We start from the raw sequence: 18761 nt of genomic DNA, 5'->3' as shown, positions 1-18761 counted from the left end.
GTGATTGAATTTTAAACGCATGATATTACTAATTGCATGGCCAACTTTGGATATGAAATATTATAAATAAAATTATTAGTGTCATTAAAAAAGTTGATAATTGTTTTGGTTGAACACTGCAAATTGAAGACACACATTTCTTTTTCCATGTAGAAAATCCACAATCGTGCTAAAGGAGTTTATGCTATAACTCAATATCCCATCTGATGGCATGCCAGTGATCAAGAATGATACCATTAGAAGCATATTCAATGAGATATGTCAAACTTACCTTAGCAAGGTACCCAATACAAAGATCATTAAGGGTCTTCATCTGAGAATGGTTTTGTTGGAACATAATTCAAAACCAATGATAATTTTATTGGAAAAATAAGCACAAAAAATTGTTTAATTGGCATAACAAAATTTTAAAATATTCATAAAACAAAACTTTAATCATGATATGTATAATAATAAATATGATCAAATTTAGTATATATGTTTTCAAGTATAGGGAGTGATCGGATGTGCAAACCGAGGGATTAGATTTGTCAAATGGTCTAGTTGGATTCCAAGTCCTTCAAGCTTTCAATTAAATTAATTGTCTTCTCGAACTCTTGAATGCTTCAAGAGTGAGCTCTAATTCAAAAAATCTAATATAGGATGAAAATTGAGACTTCCCTAAAGATCGAAGTTGACTTTTTCTAAGAAGAATTCAAAACCAAAATTCAGTTTTCTAAATTCTAATTATAATTGTCAAGAAGAATGCAATTACAATCTCATACATTTTAAACAAAAAAAATTCAAAAAATTAGAATTTATATAAGTTAAAAAAATACTCAAAAAAAATTCACTAAAATTTGAAAAGTTTTCTCGCACGCACGCACACACACATGAAAATCAGCACCAATATATATAAGGTAAATATGCAAATTTGTCACTTTACTTTAAATTGAAATTGAAATTTGCCACTAGACTTTACTCTAATTAATTTTTTTTTTGTCTTTATAAACTAAAGATAAATTTATCACAATACTTTAACTCTATATTAAATTTTGTTACTTTACTTTTATTTGATTGGATTTTGTCACTAAAGTTACATTTTTATTTATTTATTATTAAATTTTATTTTTTAAAAATTGAAGGCAACTTAATAAAAATATTTTTATATTTTACTTTAATATTTAATAAGTTAATTAATATAATTTTTTTAATTCAAATAGACTGAGCTTTATTAAAACATAAACTAAAATACATGTCACCAAGCCCAACATGTCGGCCTGGAACTTAAAAAAGGAAACTAGAACCGAAAAAATGAAAACAACAAATAGACCAAAGTTTTTAAATAAATAAATAAATAAAGCTTTTACCCAATCACATTTAATGCCTGAAACCGTGCAACCTTTCATTTCTTTCTTTTCAATCCTGACGATTTCAGTTCCAAGGGAAGCATTTTTCCATCTTCATCTCTCAAAACTAATAGAGGGTTGTGCGCGGACCAAAATCGAGTTGTCAAGTCACATAAAATTCCTATGGAAACGCTAGATGCTTGGATCTGAAATGAAACAGAAAATTAAACTTAGAACTAACTGATCTGAAATGAAACACCCAAAAAAGAAAGAATTAGCCAAGAATCGAAACACTTATTAATAGCGTTGATTGGAAACAAAGAAACAAAAAATTAGTTTCACGAAAAGACTCCCCCAAGCCGAATCTGCAAAGGAGAACACAAAACAGAGAAATAAACTCAGAACCCAGCAAACCGAATTGAATCAGAATTAGGAGGCTTGGGCGGCAAGATCTATTGAAGAGTATGACTAAGGGACGTTTCTTTAATGCCAAGAATGGTGTCGAACAGATTCTTGAAGATTGGGATGGCTGAAAATGCAACAAGAGAAATTAAATCAAGTTAATCAACCAATGGCATAAACAGAAACAACTAAAGAAGAAAGAACAGCAAGAAAGATGAATAAAGTCCTAAGAAGCCTTGAAATTAAGAAAGATTTCACAACTCCCTTAAAACGGCTCGAATCTCCCCTCCGATGTAGAACAACGGCAAGAAGAAGGCTGAAGATGGCTCCCACAATCAAAAAGATTGTTAAAACTACTAAAAAACTCAAGAGAGAATTCTTGGAGAAAACTCAGAGAATTTTTCACTCAATAAAAAAAATCTGATTTCAATGTGTTGTTCAATGTAATTGTGTATAAGGCGGCCGGCCAAGCCTTATTATAGGCCTTCTATCTATTTTCCTAACCATATTAGGAAAACTAAAAAAAAACCTAATTATTAACTTCAAGGGAAATTCGGCCAAGGCTTTTAATGGGCTTCTTGGGCTGAATTTTTTTACATAGGAATTTATTCATAAAGTCTAAAAATTTAAACTAAGTATTTAAAGAATTAAAACTTAACAAATTGGGCCACTTTGACAATTTGGCCTGATTTTCAACTAAGTCTAGTTTGAACTTCTTGATTGGGCTTGGAACATCTTATTGGGCCGTGTCTTCAAGAACTTGGGCTTGTGATCCGTTCTCTCCAGAAATTGGTTCGTTGATGCTCGTAACTGAGATCCAATGTGCCTTAGCTGTAAGATTCGGTTTCTTGGACCAAGATTTCCAAGATTTGAAATCTTGATTTTCTTGATTCTTGAAATCGCTCAAAACAGCAAAATTGGACCAAGATTCGGTTTCTTGATTTTCTTGAAAATAAGAAAGTGAATCTTGATTTTCTTTTTCCTTTGTATACGCATCTAAGGCCTTGCTAATGAAGTCTTGAATGATTTCATTTAGTTTCATACGCATTTGCCTGGCCTTTGACCTCGTTATTGGGCCTTGTGGTAATTTGAGCTCATCACGTCCTTGAGCTTGAATTGGGTCTTTGTGACTCGTATCGTTCCCCCCTTCCTCAAAAAGATTCGTCCTCGAATCTGAAAAATCAAATGGAGATAAGTCAGCCACATTGAAAGTAGAACTTACATTGTACTCACAGGGTAGGTCAATTTTGTATGCATTATCATTGATCCACTCGAGTACTTGGAAAGGCCCGTCGCCTCTTGGATCCAACTTGTCTTTCAGCAAATTGAATGAGCTCAAAACACAATGAATTCAGCAGCAAGACAAAGTAAAGTTCGGCTGAATTTAGACATATTAAAACAAAAACAAGACACATTAATTAGATGTAATGAAACAGGCTTATTTATGCTATGTAATAACTAAAACATATTAAAAGCATGCATGAAACACATTAAACACAAATAATTAAATTTGTCCAGATTTAAACAAATTAATTACTAACACTTATTTAAGCTGAACTAAAATTAATTCTAACACTTATTTGAGCTGAACAAAATTTAATAAACTAACTCATTTAATTTATTCCAGCAAATTAAAAATGCATGAAATTAAATAAAAGCGAATTAAGTTCAACGAGCTAGAATCAGCTCGAATTGAACTCCATGGAGTTGGAACAAGTTAATTCAGCTTGCGAAAGTTTTCGAATGGCGCTTGATGAACTGAACCAAGGGTGTTTTCGGGGCATGGTCGTATCATCCCCCCTTCTTCGAAGCGACTTGTTCTCAAGTCGATGCGTTGGTTCACTCGAACATAGCTCCTCTTACTCGACTTTCCTCGATCGAACTGGACTAATGGCAATTGAGTCCACTGAAAAGAATAGCCATGAGTTAGTAAATAGGAACGCAAACAAACTTGATGTCCAATCATAAGCATTACAAAACAAGTATAACGCATGCGAATGGACAGATTTAGATTACCATGCAAACAAGTTAATTTACTTGCTAATGCTTCGTCAAATATTCGAAACAAAGATGGACATGTTTTAAGGCATTCAATCATCTCAAATTGTTTCCAAACCATGAATAAATCGCAAGTAATAAATCAAATGGTAAACGTAATCATCACAAGTAGGTATTTGAAAAGGTTCACACAGTTCACAGAGTTGCACAATCATACCATGCATTAATCGACGGACTATAGATTCACTCACACATGCATCATAAAAATTATCAAAAACAATAATCTTTTTATCAACCATCAAAACAGATAGATCATCAATAAATAAAATAGGACAGTCAAGCACGTTTCGATCTAAGTGTTTTACAAAAATTAAATCATCAACACGATCTTTGTCACTATCCGAGGAGTACAATAGTGTTTCAAAAGTTTCAAGCATCTTACCTTTATAAGCAAAAGAATAAGGGTCGATTTTACCTTTTCCATTTAATACAAACCTTCGCTCATCAGGGGTATAGTGTAGTCGAAGCTCCGTTGTTGAGTTAACCTTTGTCAAATGGAACTCAAACTTCATGTACAACCACAGAAACTGTTTAAGACGAATGTAAATTGAAAACAAATTTGGCAAATTTCGTTACCTTTTTCAAAAACCAAGTATCAAAATAATAGAAAGTATTTGCACATAATAGATGATGCTTGATTTTCCAACAAAATATACCAAAACAGATTCTGGGTTTAAAAACTTGATTTTGATTAGTCATGCCGAAGTGTAACAAAGATTTCATTAAACCAATCAAGTTAAACCATGAGGATTTTCGCATACATACCAACATACATTCAAAACTTTTTTTATTCTCCAAAATAGATTTGCACAAATTCGCGGATTTTACACAAGGCAAATCAAGAGAATAACAACTCACGCTTCCTTTCATAATGACTTTATCAACCAGAATCAAAGAATAACAATTAATCGGATCAAAATGAGGGGATCTTTTAAGAACTAAGTCACCAAAAGTTTTATCAATAATTTTCAAATCTGTACGGGACTCAGTTGCTAAAATTTCCTTACCTCGCTTACCTTCGGGCTCATGTAGTGTGATTTCATCTTCAACCTTGCCTATGTTGATCGTATGAAAGCGTCTTTCATCGGAAAGGTATTGAAGTTGAAAGTTATCTTTCGGTCTTTCGGGAACCTGAAAAGTAGCAACACAACAAAAATTCATATCTTGGTTAGTGGAAACATTCCTCACTACCCATTCCTCGTCTTTTTCTTTTGTTTCTTTTTCTAACTCATATTCTCTTCTTTCTTCAATTTCTTTTTTACTTTTCTTGTTTGTTTCACATTCCTTTTCACTCTCAATCTCTTTTTGCTCTTTTTTCATTCTCTTTTTCTTTTTCGATTTCTTTTTCTGTCTTCCTTTCATTACAAGATAGAGATGTTACAAATGAATTAAAACGAAAAGACTCTCGTTGGGTATGTACGGAATGACTTGCATATGAACAATGATCACCTTTTCAAAATTGATTCTCAGTGGACGAGTTCCTTGGGGCATACGAAGGATTACTTGTGATTTCTTGTTCGTCACCTTGGAAAACTTCACACTCGAAACTTGCTTTCTATCGTCTTGAATTTCTCGTTGAATAGGAATCAGGATATGAATCTCTTCACGAATATTCGTTGGATGTTCGTCTTCTTGGCACTCTCAATTTTGCCCTTTCACTTGAATTAAGTTGTCCTCATTAGGCTCTTTTCTCCACTCAGTCCAATCGCATCTCATTGATAGTAGCACTCTGTAACAGCCCGATTTTGGGTCTAGTCGAAACAGTGGTTTCGGGACCACAAATCCGACGAGAAAAAAAAATGTAATGGCCTAAATTTTCAAAGGTGTCGGAATGGTGATTCGAGATCACTAAATTTGACAAATGAGTAGAAAATATTATTAATTTAGTGAGTATAAGTTAAATGTGAAGTTAGGAAAAATTTTGAAATAGTGAATAGTGCACTGGAAATAAATATTAAAATAATTAGAATCAAAAACGAGGTATTGAGACCTCAGAGATTTTAAACCGAGCCATAAATATTTATGGAGTGTTAAAAAGTTGGTATTAAAGTTTCGTCAAGAAATTTTAAAGTTCCGATAATTAATTGAACAAAAAGGACTAAATTGTAACAAATGCAAAATTATAGTAAATGATTAAATAGCTTAAATGATAAAAGGAAGAGGGCTTAAAAGGAAAATAGACCCAAGGTCTATTTGGGCTGGACGGCAAAGGCAGAAAATCAGGAGAATTAAGGGCAAAATTGGAATATTGCAAAATTTACTTAATAAAGTTAGGACCAAAATGGAATTATCTAGATTTCTCTTCATTTTTTCTGCATTCTCATCAGCTAAAACACCATGGAAGGGTTTCTTCAAGCTGGTTCTTCATATTTTTACTGCAAGTAAGTTCAATTCTTGATCATTTCTTAAAATTTTTGTATTTTTATGACTTTTACAACTAGGCCCACTTGTTGAATTCATTAGTTTTTTGATTTTATGAAAGAAATTGAAATGGTTTGAATTGAATTATTGAATTAAACTGGAATATTGAAATTGGTGATTGATATGGATTTTATTGGAATTGAAACTGAGAAAGTGGAAATTGATATGTGAGACTGATACTGAACTGAATTACGGAATACTAAATATTGTTATGTATACTGCATTGAACTGTGAAAATACTGAAATAATGAATTACTGCAATACTGTGAAACTGATTGAAATAAGAAATTATAATTGATACTGAACTAAGATGGAAATTTATACTGGAAAGTGAATTAAATACCCTATTAACTAGTCGAGCTAGTCGGATATAGTTGGCATGCCATAGGATATGGAAGAGTACGGGGTATTTGCCGGCTTACTGATTAGGCACTTATGTGCCGACTACTGTTACTATTACTGATTCAGCACTTTGTGTGTCGAATACTGTTACTGTTACTGTTATCGATTCGGCACTTTGTGTGTCGAATACCGTTACCGTTACTGTTACAGATTCAGCACTTTGTGTGTTGAATACTGTTACTGCTACCGTTACTGATTACTGTATACTGGTGTGTTTAGTTGGAATCTGTGTATCCGTCGAGTCCGAGTCAAGTTAATAGGGGCAAATGAAATAAAGTTACTGATAAAACTAAATCTGAATGATAAGACATATGTGAAAAGTGAAATTTGAAATAAAGAAATAAGAATGATAGTTATATATAATTAGTTGATAATATTAAAAGATTAAATTGTTTATTAGTAGTGATAATTGTAATGAAAAGTATGTGTGTGATTTAATGTCAGATAATGATAAATTTTATGAAATAGATTTTGATAATATAAAATGATGTAAAAATGAGAAGTGAAAATGAAATAATTTGAAATAGTGAAATAATATTTGAATTTAATTGAATACAAGTTATTGAAAAATATTTATGGATTTAGTGTATGAAGTGAGTATTTAAAGACTCTAACTGTAAATTGATTATAAAAAAAAATTTGACAATGGAAATTGATGATGGATAAATTATTAAAATGGAATGGGAAATTGAAATGAATGTGAAATAATAACTTTGAAAAAAACTAATGTTGTAAGGTTTAGATATGAAATAGAATAAGTTATTGAATTGAGAATTTCATAAACGTGTTAATGAATGGTATAGTCAATAAACATTGAATTAAATGGTAATTACGTATTAGTGTTAAACTTAGTGATATTGAATTGTACGTGAATTAAATGGAAAATTGCTAGTATATGATTTAAATTGTGAGCATGAGAAATTGCAAATTGAATGAAATGGAAATGAAACATTGACTTGCATGAGTATGTATCGGGTCTCATAGGCCATATTTATTAAGATTATAATATTTTGAGGATATATTGTGAAAAGTTATAAAAGCATGTTAATAAATTTATAAGTTTTTAATTTAGATGAAATTTTATAACTCGGTTAAATACATTTACAAGTGTATGTGTTTTGGTAATGCCTCGTACCCTATTCCGGTGTTGGATACGGGTAAGGGGTGTTACACACTCAATGTTCGAAGTATGATATTTGTTTGTTTGAGTGCAGCAGTCTGTTCGTCTAACTGTTGCTGGAACTCTATAAATTTATCATGGACCTCATTATGGTCATTATTCTCATCATCGACTTGACCCAGTCTATGCATCTTATTTTTTTTCCTTCTGGAATACCTGAAAAACAAGCACTCAACACTCCAAAAAAAACAAAAAAAAACTAACAAACCTCACCGTTAATCACTCAAAAAGGAAAATCAAATTCTCAAAGAGGTAGAATTCAGTCTTGTGAGTTCTTTAGTAGAGTCTATATCAATCAATTAGAAAGTATATGAACCGTAACAACCAAAGAATCCTAATTGCACTAGGAATCCAAAAAGTGACGAGGCATCAATTGATTTGTGTTGCACCGAGGAAGAATTGTGCACACTCTTAAATCCTACTAACACAAGAAACAAGAAGGTGTTAGATAGTGTAAAGGAAGAATAAACGCAAAACAAATGAAATCCTACAGCTAAGAATCAATAAAAATTGCTGATACCCGAAAACCCAAAAAAACTGCGGAGTAACTTGACAACTTCGTTCGAGGTGTTCCTGATCTCCAAAAAATCACAAAATTTAAACTGGAATGTCCTTTTAATATTGTATATTTGATCTGTAAAGTGTCGGCACTAAACTCAACCCGCTGAATATTTTTTTAATTTTTGTTTAATTTCGTCTTTTTCAATTTTTTTGACTTTTTCTACTGAATTTTTTCTGGAAATATTTTTTAATATTCTATCACAGTGCCACAAATATGCATATAAAATTTCAGACTAATCGGACAACGTTTACCTACTAAAATGAATTTTTTTCCAAAAAATTTTCTGGGTAAAAAATTGCTATTTACTGTTTTTAAAAGGAGATCAGTTTAGAAATCAACCAAGAACACCTAAAACGCCCAAAAATATGATACCAAATGATAGAGGGTTGCGCGCACACCAAGATCGAGTTGCCAAGTCACGTAAAACTCCTATGAAAATGCTAGACGCTTGGATCTGAAATGAAACAGAAAATTAAACTTAGAACTAACAGATCTGAAACGAAACACCCAAAACAAGAAAGAATCAACCAAGAATTGAAACACTTATTAATAGCATTGATTGGAAACAAAGAAACAAAAATTTAGTTTCAAGAAAAGACTCCCCCAAGTCGAATCTGCAAAGAAGAACACAAAACAGAGAAATAAACTCAAAACCCAGCAAACCGAATTGAATCAGAATTAGGAGGCTTGGGTGGCAAGATCTATTGAAGAGTATGACTAAGGGACGTTTCTTTAATGCCAAGAATGGTGTCGAACATATTCTTGAAGATTGGGATGGCTGAAAACACAACAAGAGAAATTAAATCAAGTTAAGCAACCAATCGACATAAACAGAAACAACTAAAGAAGAAATAACAGCAAGAAAGGTGAATAAAGTCCTAAGAAGCCTTGAAATCAAGAAAGATTTCACAACTCCCTTCAAACGGCTCGAATCTCTCCTCTGATGTAGAACAACGGTAAGAAAAAGGCTGAAGATGGCTCCCACAATCAAAAGATTGTTAAAACTACTAAAAAAAACTCAAGAGAGAATTCTTGGAGAAAACTCAGAAAATTTTTCACTCAATAAAAAAAATCTGATTTCAATGTGTTGTTCAATGTAATTGTGTATAAGGCGGCCGACCAAGCCTTATTATAGGCCTTCTATCTATTTTCCTAACCCTATTAGGAAAACTAAAAAAAAAACCTAATTATTAACTTCAAGGGAAATTCGGCCAAGGCTTTTAATGGGCTTCTTGAGCTAAATTTTTTTTACATAGGAATTTAATCATAAAGTCTAAAAAATTATACTAAGTATTTAAAGAATTAAAACTTAACAAATTGGGCCACTTTAACAATTTGGCCTGATTTTCAACTAAGTCTAGTTTGAACTTCTTGATTGGGCTTGGAACATCTTATTGGGCCGTGTCTTCAAGAACTTGGGCTTGCGATCCGTTCTCTCCTGAAATTGGTTTCTTGATGCTCGTAACTGAGATCCAATGCGCCTTAGCTGCAAGATTCGGTTTCTTGGACAAGATTTCCAAGATTTGAAATCTTGATTTTCTTGATTCTTGAAATCGCTCAAAACAGTAAAATTGGACCAAGATTCGGTTTCTTGATTTTCTTGAAAACAAGAAAGTGAATCTTGATTTTCTTTTTCCTTTGTATACACATTTAAGGCTTTGTTAATGAAGTCTTGAATGATTCCATTTAGTTTCATACGCATTTGCCTGGCTGACCTCGTTATTGGGCCTTGTGGTAATTTGAGCCCATCACGTCCTTGAGCTTGAATTGGGCCTTTGTTACTCGTATCAAAAACAATTACTCCCCTCTCCTAATCCTACCCACCAAAGGCTCTCAGTTAGTCGGTTCCCGCAACCACTCCTCTTCTATCCGCCAAACTGCAAAGCTAGGGACTCCCCCCACCATGTAAGTTTGTTCTTCCTTTTTTACTATCTCCGTAGCTAGGTCATGTGCTAGCTTATTTGCCCCATTTTTTACATGCTTAAAACAGATCCACCGAAATCGTGTGAAAAACTGCTTGATATTCCTTATGTGAGCTCCGATTTATGACTTGTCTAGATAGGAGATTTGGCATTTATTTTATAGTAGTTAATGCATCCGCCTCCACTTCTTCTTTTGAAAAACCCATTTCTAATCCTATTTTAACTGCCTAAAAACATGCGAGGGCCTCTGCTGCGAAGGCAGAATCAATATCCTCATGAAGGACCGTCCTTGATACCAATACCACTTCCTCGACGCTTCTTGCTACTACTCCAGAACTGGATCTAAAACGGCACCTGTCGAAAGCACCATCAAAGTTTATTTTGATGAACGCCCCGGACAGAGGTACCCATTGAGCTTCCTTTCCACTTCTGGTAAAAGCCTTTACCTTCTATTCATCCAACTCTTTTAAATAACTAAAAATATTGTTCAAAATTTCTCTGCTTGATTTGACCTGTCTTTCGTGAACACACTTGTTTCTGTTAGTCTACAGAGCCCACAACGCGCATCTGAATAGTCTTCGTTGAACCAAAGAACTCGCCATAAACACCTAGGTAAGCCACTTAGAAATGTCTAGATTTGGTTTAGTTAGTATCCAGGAAAGGTTTAAAATTGACCAAACTTCAACTGAAACAGGACATTCTCGGAGGATGTGGTCAAGATTCTCATTTGCCCTCTTACATCTTGGGCAAGCCATATTCGCTACTAGTTTATTATTGAAATTAACTAGTATAGGAATAAAATTTCTAGATATTCTCCAGACTGTAATTTTTAGCTTTGTTGGAAGCTATAGGTTCCATAGTTGTCTGCAAAAGTCTTTAGAGGTGGTATGTAAATCATTAAAATTAGGGCCTAGAATACTTGGTTGTAATAGTTTATAGGTGCTCCAAACAGAAAAGTCACCGAAAGGTTCACCACGCCAGACCACCAAGTTATCGTGGCATTCCTTCACCAGTTGAATCATCAATATCCTGGCCGTATCAACATCCGAGAATGTATTAATAACCAATTCTTTATTCTATTCTCTGTTATTTCTGTTCATCAGCTCCACAACCATTGAAACGTTATTATTATTCATACTCGTATTCAGTCTGTAATTAACCGAACCTGGTATCTATGCATACTCAGCAATTGAAATGTTTTCACTCAATCCAACTCTCCAACATAAGCCTCCCTATAATACCCCCATCGCAGCCCAAATACTTTTCCAAGTATAATAGGGCAAATTCCCCAAACGCGCATTTAAGAAATCGAAACTTTGCCTTTAAAACCTGGGCTAATAATGAATCAGGAATATGTAGAAGTCTACATCCCTATTTGGCCAATAGGAAGATGTTAAATTTTTCCAAACTACGAAACCCAAAATCGTATTCCTCTTTCAAAACATAGAGACAATGCTAGTCACACCAATGAATCCCCTTTCTTCCACGCCCCCTTTACCACCAAAACCACACCATAATACTTTCCATTTCACCGCACAAAGTTTTTCGCAACAAAAACAAGCCATCAAGTATGTTGGAATGACTCGGAGCACTGACTTAATAAAAACTTCTTTACCCCTTGCTATAAAAACCTAGTGCACCAACCATCAATCTTCTTTTTAATTCTTTCCTTCAATAGTTGGAACGATGCATTTTTCTTTCTACCTACCATGTTGGGTAAGCTTAGATACTTCTCTGGATTATTTGAATAACGAACCCCCAAACTATTTGAAATTGATTCCCGAGACTCTTCGAGGGTATTTGAATTATAAAAAATTGTTGATTTTTTAAAATTGACACACTAACCTGAGCACATTTTATATTCCTTCAAGATGTTCTTTAAAATGTTAGCACCTTGCTCGGTGGCCTTTCCAAACATAACACAATCATCCGCAAAGAGAAGGTGTGATATCTGAGGACCCCTCCTACTGGCCTTTGCCCCTTTAATCATATCATTGTTTAAAGCATGTCTCATAAGAGCAGAAAGTCCTCACTGTAATTAAGAAACAGAAAAGGACTTAGTGGGTCTCCCTATCTAAGACCTCGCAAAGGTCGAAAGGACTCATCCACTCTCCCATTAATACATACAAAATATGAAACTGTTGTAACAAACTTCATAATAGTGCCCACCCATCGTTTATCAAAACCCATTTTCTCCATCATTGCCCTTATAAAACCCCATTTTACCCTACCATAGGTCTTGCTCATGTCCAATTTAAGTGCCATAAAGCCTTTCCTCCCTAATCATTTATGATGGAATGTATGCAGTATCTTATATGCTAGTAACATGTAATCAGTAATTAGCCTTCCTGGCACAAACACGTTTTGGGCCTAATCTATACAAACCTCAAGTACCTTCTAAAAACGGTTAGCTATTGCCGTTGCTAAGACATTGTAAATCACATTGTATAGACTGATTGGTCTGAAATTCACCATGTTCTTAGGGTACAATACCTTAGAGATGAACACTATAGTAGTTTCATTCATACGCTTTAGCTCTTTCCCTTCATTTAAGACACCCAAGTAAAACGATGTAATATCATCTTCGACTATGTGGTTACATTTTTGAAAAACTAAAGTCAAAAAACCATCAACCCCTGGTGCCTTTTTTGGACCCATACCTTTCACCACCCCAAAAATCTCCTCTTTCGTGTAGCTAATAGTCAACATCATGTTCAAATCGTTTGTAATGCATCGATCAACCCCATATAAGATGTGTTCCAAGTCCTTTATCCTATTTTTCGCAAACAAATTCTGAAAGAATCCCCACGCCACAACCTCCATTTTCTTTACCTCTAATACTTTCCTTCCAACATCGTCTTCTAAAACCTTAATTATATTTATATGTCTGCTATAAGAGGCAAATTTATGAAAGAAGCTTGTATTTTTATCACCCAACCTCAACCAGTTTGCAAGTGTTCTTTGCTCCTAAAAATTTCATTTTTATCAATTTCCAGGTTCAACTAAACTTTTGCGTCAATAAGCTTTGCCAAATTTTCATCGTCCCGATTCTTTTCCATCAGTTGTTCCAACTTCCTAGTCAACTCTTTTCAATCCAACCATTCTAAGCTTAATCATGTTCATCCAAACCTCCAAACCTTCTCTCAGACTTATCTTTGTAAACAAATCACCTGAAGCCAAATCCCAGATTCTTCTTACCTCCGATTCGAATGAGTCCTCGATCGTCTACCATGCTTCAAAATAAAATTATTTGTCTCTATCCAGTACTACCCCATCTGTATGTATAAGTAGAAGACAATGATTAGAAAAAAAATGTGGTAAGTGTTTAATTACCGCATCAAGGAACATACTCATCCATTCATCAATAGCTACCCCTCTATCTAGTATCTCCCTAATGTTAGTTTCTAGCATATTTCCCCTTTCCCATGTGAACCAAGGTCTAGAAAACCTCACATCTAGTAAGCGACATATATCTAGGGCAACCCTAAATAGCTCAATTCTTCTCTCTTTTCTTGGAATTCCCCTACCTTCTCAGAGGAATACATTATCTCATTGAAATCTCTACAAACTAGCCAAGGAAGCTCCTAATTTTAACACAAACTTTTTAGAACTTTTCACGAATCTCTTATACTACATGCAAAAGAAGTTCCTTAAAATCCAATAAACCTTCATTCCCACTCATCATCAGCCCCCTTAACGACTACACCTATATGATTTTTGAAGAAACTTCGTAAACTAATTTCGACCATTTCCTTCCATGCCAAACTTAGACCTCCTCGTGTACCCTCAGCCATAACATCAATTTCATTCACGAAACCGCATCTCGTCCTAACCTTTTTCCATTCATTTTTTATCTAATTTTATCTCCATAAAGAACACCATTTGGGGATTATACATATTCAACATATGCTAAAGCCTTTTGATAGTCCGTGGACTCCCCAATCCACGAAAATTCCAACTTATAAGTTTCATTGTGACCGATCGGCTTTCCCCTTAGCTGCCATTGATAATATATTATCTCGAGTCAACGAAAGTCCATTTCTCCCTCTCATAGAATTTGCCACAATCAATTCGTTTTGGTTTCCCCATTCTTTCATTTGTCTCTTCTTACCATCACCCCTTTCTAAATGCTCCATCCTTCAAATCATGCTTCATATATATTTGATCCTTTTTTTCCCTTAAATATGCGTCTCTTTCTAAGTTCAACCCTAAGACCGGATCAAATTGAGTCATAGCATCACCTTGAGTCTCCCCTACCCCCTCACCTTTTAACCAATTGCTACTCATTGTCATAGCTTTCCTTGACTGGGCTCAAATCGACAAATCCCATCCCATTTCCACTACTTCCAACCCATTCGCCATTCAAATTTGATAAAACGAATCACTATGTCCCAAACAACCACAAAAGAAGCAAAATAGAGTAAACTTTTCATACTTGAAACTAACAAATGAGCATTTACCTGGGGCAAACATAAGATTCTTCTTTCTTTTGAGAGGACGCCTAACATCCATTTTTACCCGAATCCACATATAATTGTTCAAACCCCTCTCTAAATTTTTAGTATTATACTCTAGGAATTCCCCCCACAAAATCCCCCAATTGTTTTGTTATATGCTCAGAGAAAAAAACCCTGTGGTAATTCATGGACTTGTACCCGAAACCTTACATAAAGTAGGGGTACTTTTAGAGGATTTTCTCCATCCACCAATCGATGAGTCACCAAAAGATGATTATTGAACGTCTAAGGATCACCATTTTTCACCTGATCTAGATCTATTTTATGAAAAAAGCTAAACAAAAAACGTTTTTCTCCCAGATTTGTAATTTGGACCCCTCTCACTGGGTGCCAAAGATTAGCCATAGTGCTTCTCATTAATGGGAAGTGAATCACACTCATAGTTAGAAAGCACCCCACCAAGAAAAGATCATAGATCTCCTTTACAGGCTCAACCTCACTTTGGATTTGTAAGATCTCCTCCTCATCATCCAAAGAAATATTCGCCAAATCATTTTCCATACAGTCAAAAATCAATTAAAAGAGACTAACAGCCCCCCAATCACCACTGCCGCAGAAACAGATCAGAAATGAAGACAAAGAAACAATAAAAATAAAAACCCTAAAAACGAAACGTGCTAGAGAAGTTGACCAAGACGTGCTAGAGTAGCAATTTTTTTTATCGTAACCTTTAGCTATCACATATTTTCCTAGGTAGTTAATTAATCTAATATTAAAATTAAATAAAAATGGGTATTTTATAAAAAAAATTAACTTAACTTTTTTCTTTTTATGTATATGCATTTTTTCCATTAAATAGAATCTTTAACTTTATTTATTAGCTTTAATATTTTTAAGTTAAATTATCGTTAACTATTAAAATAAAATATTTGAAAGGATTTTTGTCATTAAATTTATTCTCAAATCATCAAAATTAATATTGAGTGTAAAATTTAGTTTAAAAAATAAAAGTTGATGGTAAAATTTAATAAAATTTAAAGTTTAGTAGTAAAATTTAATCACATAAGGGTTGAATGATAAATTTACTCGTAATTTTAAAATATAATAGAAAATATAAATATAATGTCAAATTTCAATATTCACTTATTATATTATGACAAATTTACACTTTTAACCCTAGAAAAAAATTGCAAAAGCCATACTTAAATTGGAAGAAACATAAAATAATTAGTTAATAATGAAAAGAGTGATCCCTGTACTACTCCCTATTGGCCAATGGTGAAGACAACCTTAGTTAAATGGAAAAATTCTTATTTAACCTCTTTTAAAATATAAATCATTCAAATTAAGTCTTTTTAACTCTTGAATATATGGAAGTTTTATATTTTTAGTCTCTCCAAAAATAATAATAATATAATTTAAATATTTTAACACAAAATTTTTAAGCTTGATCCCTCCAAAATTTTATAATTTTATCTTGGCCCCAAATAAAATTTCTGGCTTCGAACTTACTTATGGAGACGGCACCAAGGAGTTGTACCATGGGAACAAGTCCCATGTGGGCTATTTGGGTCAATCTTGTATCAAGTTTAATTATATTTGCTTTCTAGTCTTAATCCACATAAAAACAAGCTTATATAATTATCTAACTCAAATACTAAGTTTTCTCTATTCATAAATAATTATTTTAATATTAATTAATTCAATTAAATAATTCACACAATTTTTTTTCTAATTTTAATAAAATAATGATGCCTTTATTGTAACTTATTCTATGTGTAAATTAATTTCATTGTAGAATTAAAATATAACTACAATGACTAATTGTATTGGACCCCTAATTGAGTGAGACTAGAAACGCATTATTATGCTCAAATGAGTTGATATTAATATGAGATATTAGACTCATTTGTTTATCTTAGTCTATTTGAGATTCGAGAAGTCTGATTCAAGAAATAAAAGATTGGATTATATAAGTGTAGCAGTTTCATGATTTGTGTTCAATCCGGATATCATGAACAAAGGTTTGTACTACACCATAATATTATTATAGAGTAATTTTATTAAATGGTTATTTGGTAAACTTCGATGAATTAGTAATTTTAGGATTAAAAAAAATTACTCATTTTGTAAAGGGTATTGTGTTTTTTAATTAAATTCCTAAAATCCCTCCATGTTATTTTAGCTATTAAAAAACTTTTTGAATAAAAATACAAGTGATACCCCTTCTTTCTTTCACTTGAATTTCAAAGTCTAACAGTAAGAATTTCAAAACACTTTATGAAAGGTTTAGAGAAAAATTCTAATTATGCTTGTTGGGTGGATATGTTAGATGTCAGAGGGAACTCAGTCGAGCTGTAGTTTGATTTTTGCATAAAAAGCTTCTTGCCAGACTCGAATTTTCTTTCCTCAAATAGGTTAATGTATAATTTCAAACCTTCTTTTTAACTCGATTTTGTTCCTTGAACATGGATTCGTGATGAGGATTTGTTGAATACTTTTTTTTCGTAGCGCCGATAGTGCTTCGATGATCCAACAATGGTATCAGAGTCACTTATGCAATGTTGATTTGAGGTATTCTCGATAGATTATCATTTTTGCATAAAATGCAATTTTGTGATATGTTTTACCTAATCTTTATAACATGTTGATTCGCATGATTTTATGTCAAATTAAGTGTTAACCAATTTTATAATAATAAATTTTAAAATAAAATTTAAAATAAAAAAGAAATTATATTTTGATAAAAATAAATTAGTTTTTTTAAGCGGACGATTTCTTTAGTAAGCAAAATGAAAAAAAAATTCAGGATGATTAATTTTAGATTTAGTTTCTATTTCAACACAAACCCTAAAAATTGTTTATTGTAAATATTTTGATTTGAGTTTTTTTTATAAGCTACTTAACTGAGTTGGTATTTTCAACTCATGATGTTAAACTTAGTCACAATCGTCATATATAATTAGTTTTATGACATATCTACATTGTAGGTAGAAAAAAAAATTATGTAAAAAACATATTTATAAAAATTATATATTAAAATAAGTGAGGCTTTGATTGAAATAGTTAGATTTTTTTTTTGTATTGTATGAAATAATTAAGTTAAAAATTTAAAATATATACCTCAAATCCAATAATATTACAACATTATTTTATTAAAACACGAAAAGAAAAAATACCCTCTTATTGAAATTTTTAATTTTGTAAAATTAATGATATTTTAATAATTTTTCAATTAAGTTAAATCTAAATTGACTTGTCACACTGAATCAAGAAATTAATATAATTTATAGATAAAATATAAATAAAATAAATAAATAATGTAACCTAAAAACTTGATCCATTTTGAATAAAAGTATTTGCCAACAATCCAAAGGCAAGCTGTAACATAGAAAGCAAAAGAGATGCATGTCATGTGTCTAAATCGCCGTCAGGCGACCCTTCCTATACCAACGCGCTCACGCGCCCTTTTTTGCCCTTTTCTCTTAATACACAAACGAGATGAGTTCCCAACGTTCGAATCGAAACGTCAAAAAGCACAAGATGAGAAGCCCCTAGTAACAATTTCGTTTTGTTACGACGGCTGCTCTCATTCCACGCACCACCTCTGCCCTTTTTAAAAGAAAGATCTGAAAAAGAAGATCCGATGGTGGATATTAGCTGAGGTTTCGAAGCGACTGAGTTGTTTTAGTTTTGGTAATTTTAATGAAAGAGGAACATCAGCTTATGCTAAGAAGAAGATGGGTGGAGTCACGTCGTCTATCGCCTCGAAATTCGCTTTTTTCCCGCCAAATCCCCCCTCCTACACAGTAGTAGAGGACGACGCGTGTGACGGTCGGCTGTATATACCCGAGGGGCCGAGGAGGGATGACGTCGACGTCTTGAAGCTACGCACCCGCCGTGGTAACGATATCGTGGCTGTCCATATAAAGCACCCCAAGGCTTCCGCTACTCTCTTGTATTCTCATGGAAATGCCGCTGATTTGGGACAAATGTTTGAGCTTTTCGTCGAGTTGTGTAATCGCCTTC

General features: G+C 33.1%; 1 protein-coding gene across 1 annotated transcript in view; it reads left to right on the top strand.

Moving 5' to 3' along the window:
* Nucleotides 1–18121: 18121 nt before the first annotated feature.
* Nucleotides 18122–18761, top strand: part of LOC107954800 (alpha/beta hydrolase domain-containing protein 17B) — a gene marked incomplete in the record, with an annotated part of 6918 nt that continues 6278 nt past the window's right edge. Inside the window, 1 exon segment of the mRNA XM_041097747.1 lies at nt 18122–18761. Within this exon segment, the coding sequence (XP_040953681.1) occupies nt 18473–18761 (289 nt within the window).

The sequence above is a fragment of the Gossypium hirsutum genome, chromosome D07 (genome assembly GCF_007990345.1).
Source record: "Gossypium hirsutum isolate 1008001.06 chromosome D07, Gossypium_hirsutum_v2.1, whole genome shotgun sequence".
Taxonomy (NCBI): Eukaryota; Viridiplantae; Streptophyta; class Magnoliopsida; order Malvales; family Malvaceae; genus Gossypium; species Gossypium hirsutum.
The sequence above is the reverse complement of the archived record's forward strand: the minus strand, read 5'-3'. Positions and strand labels throughout refer to the sequence as shown.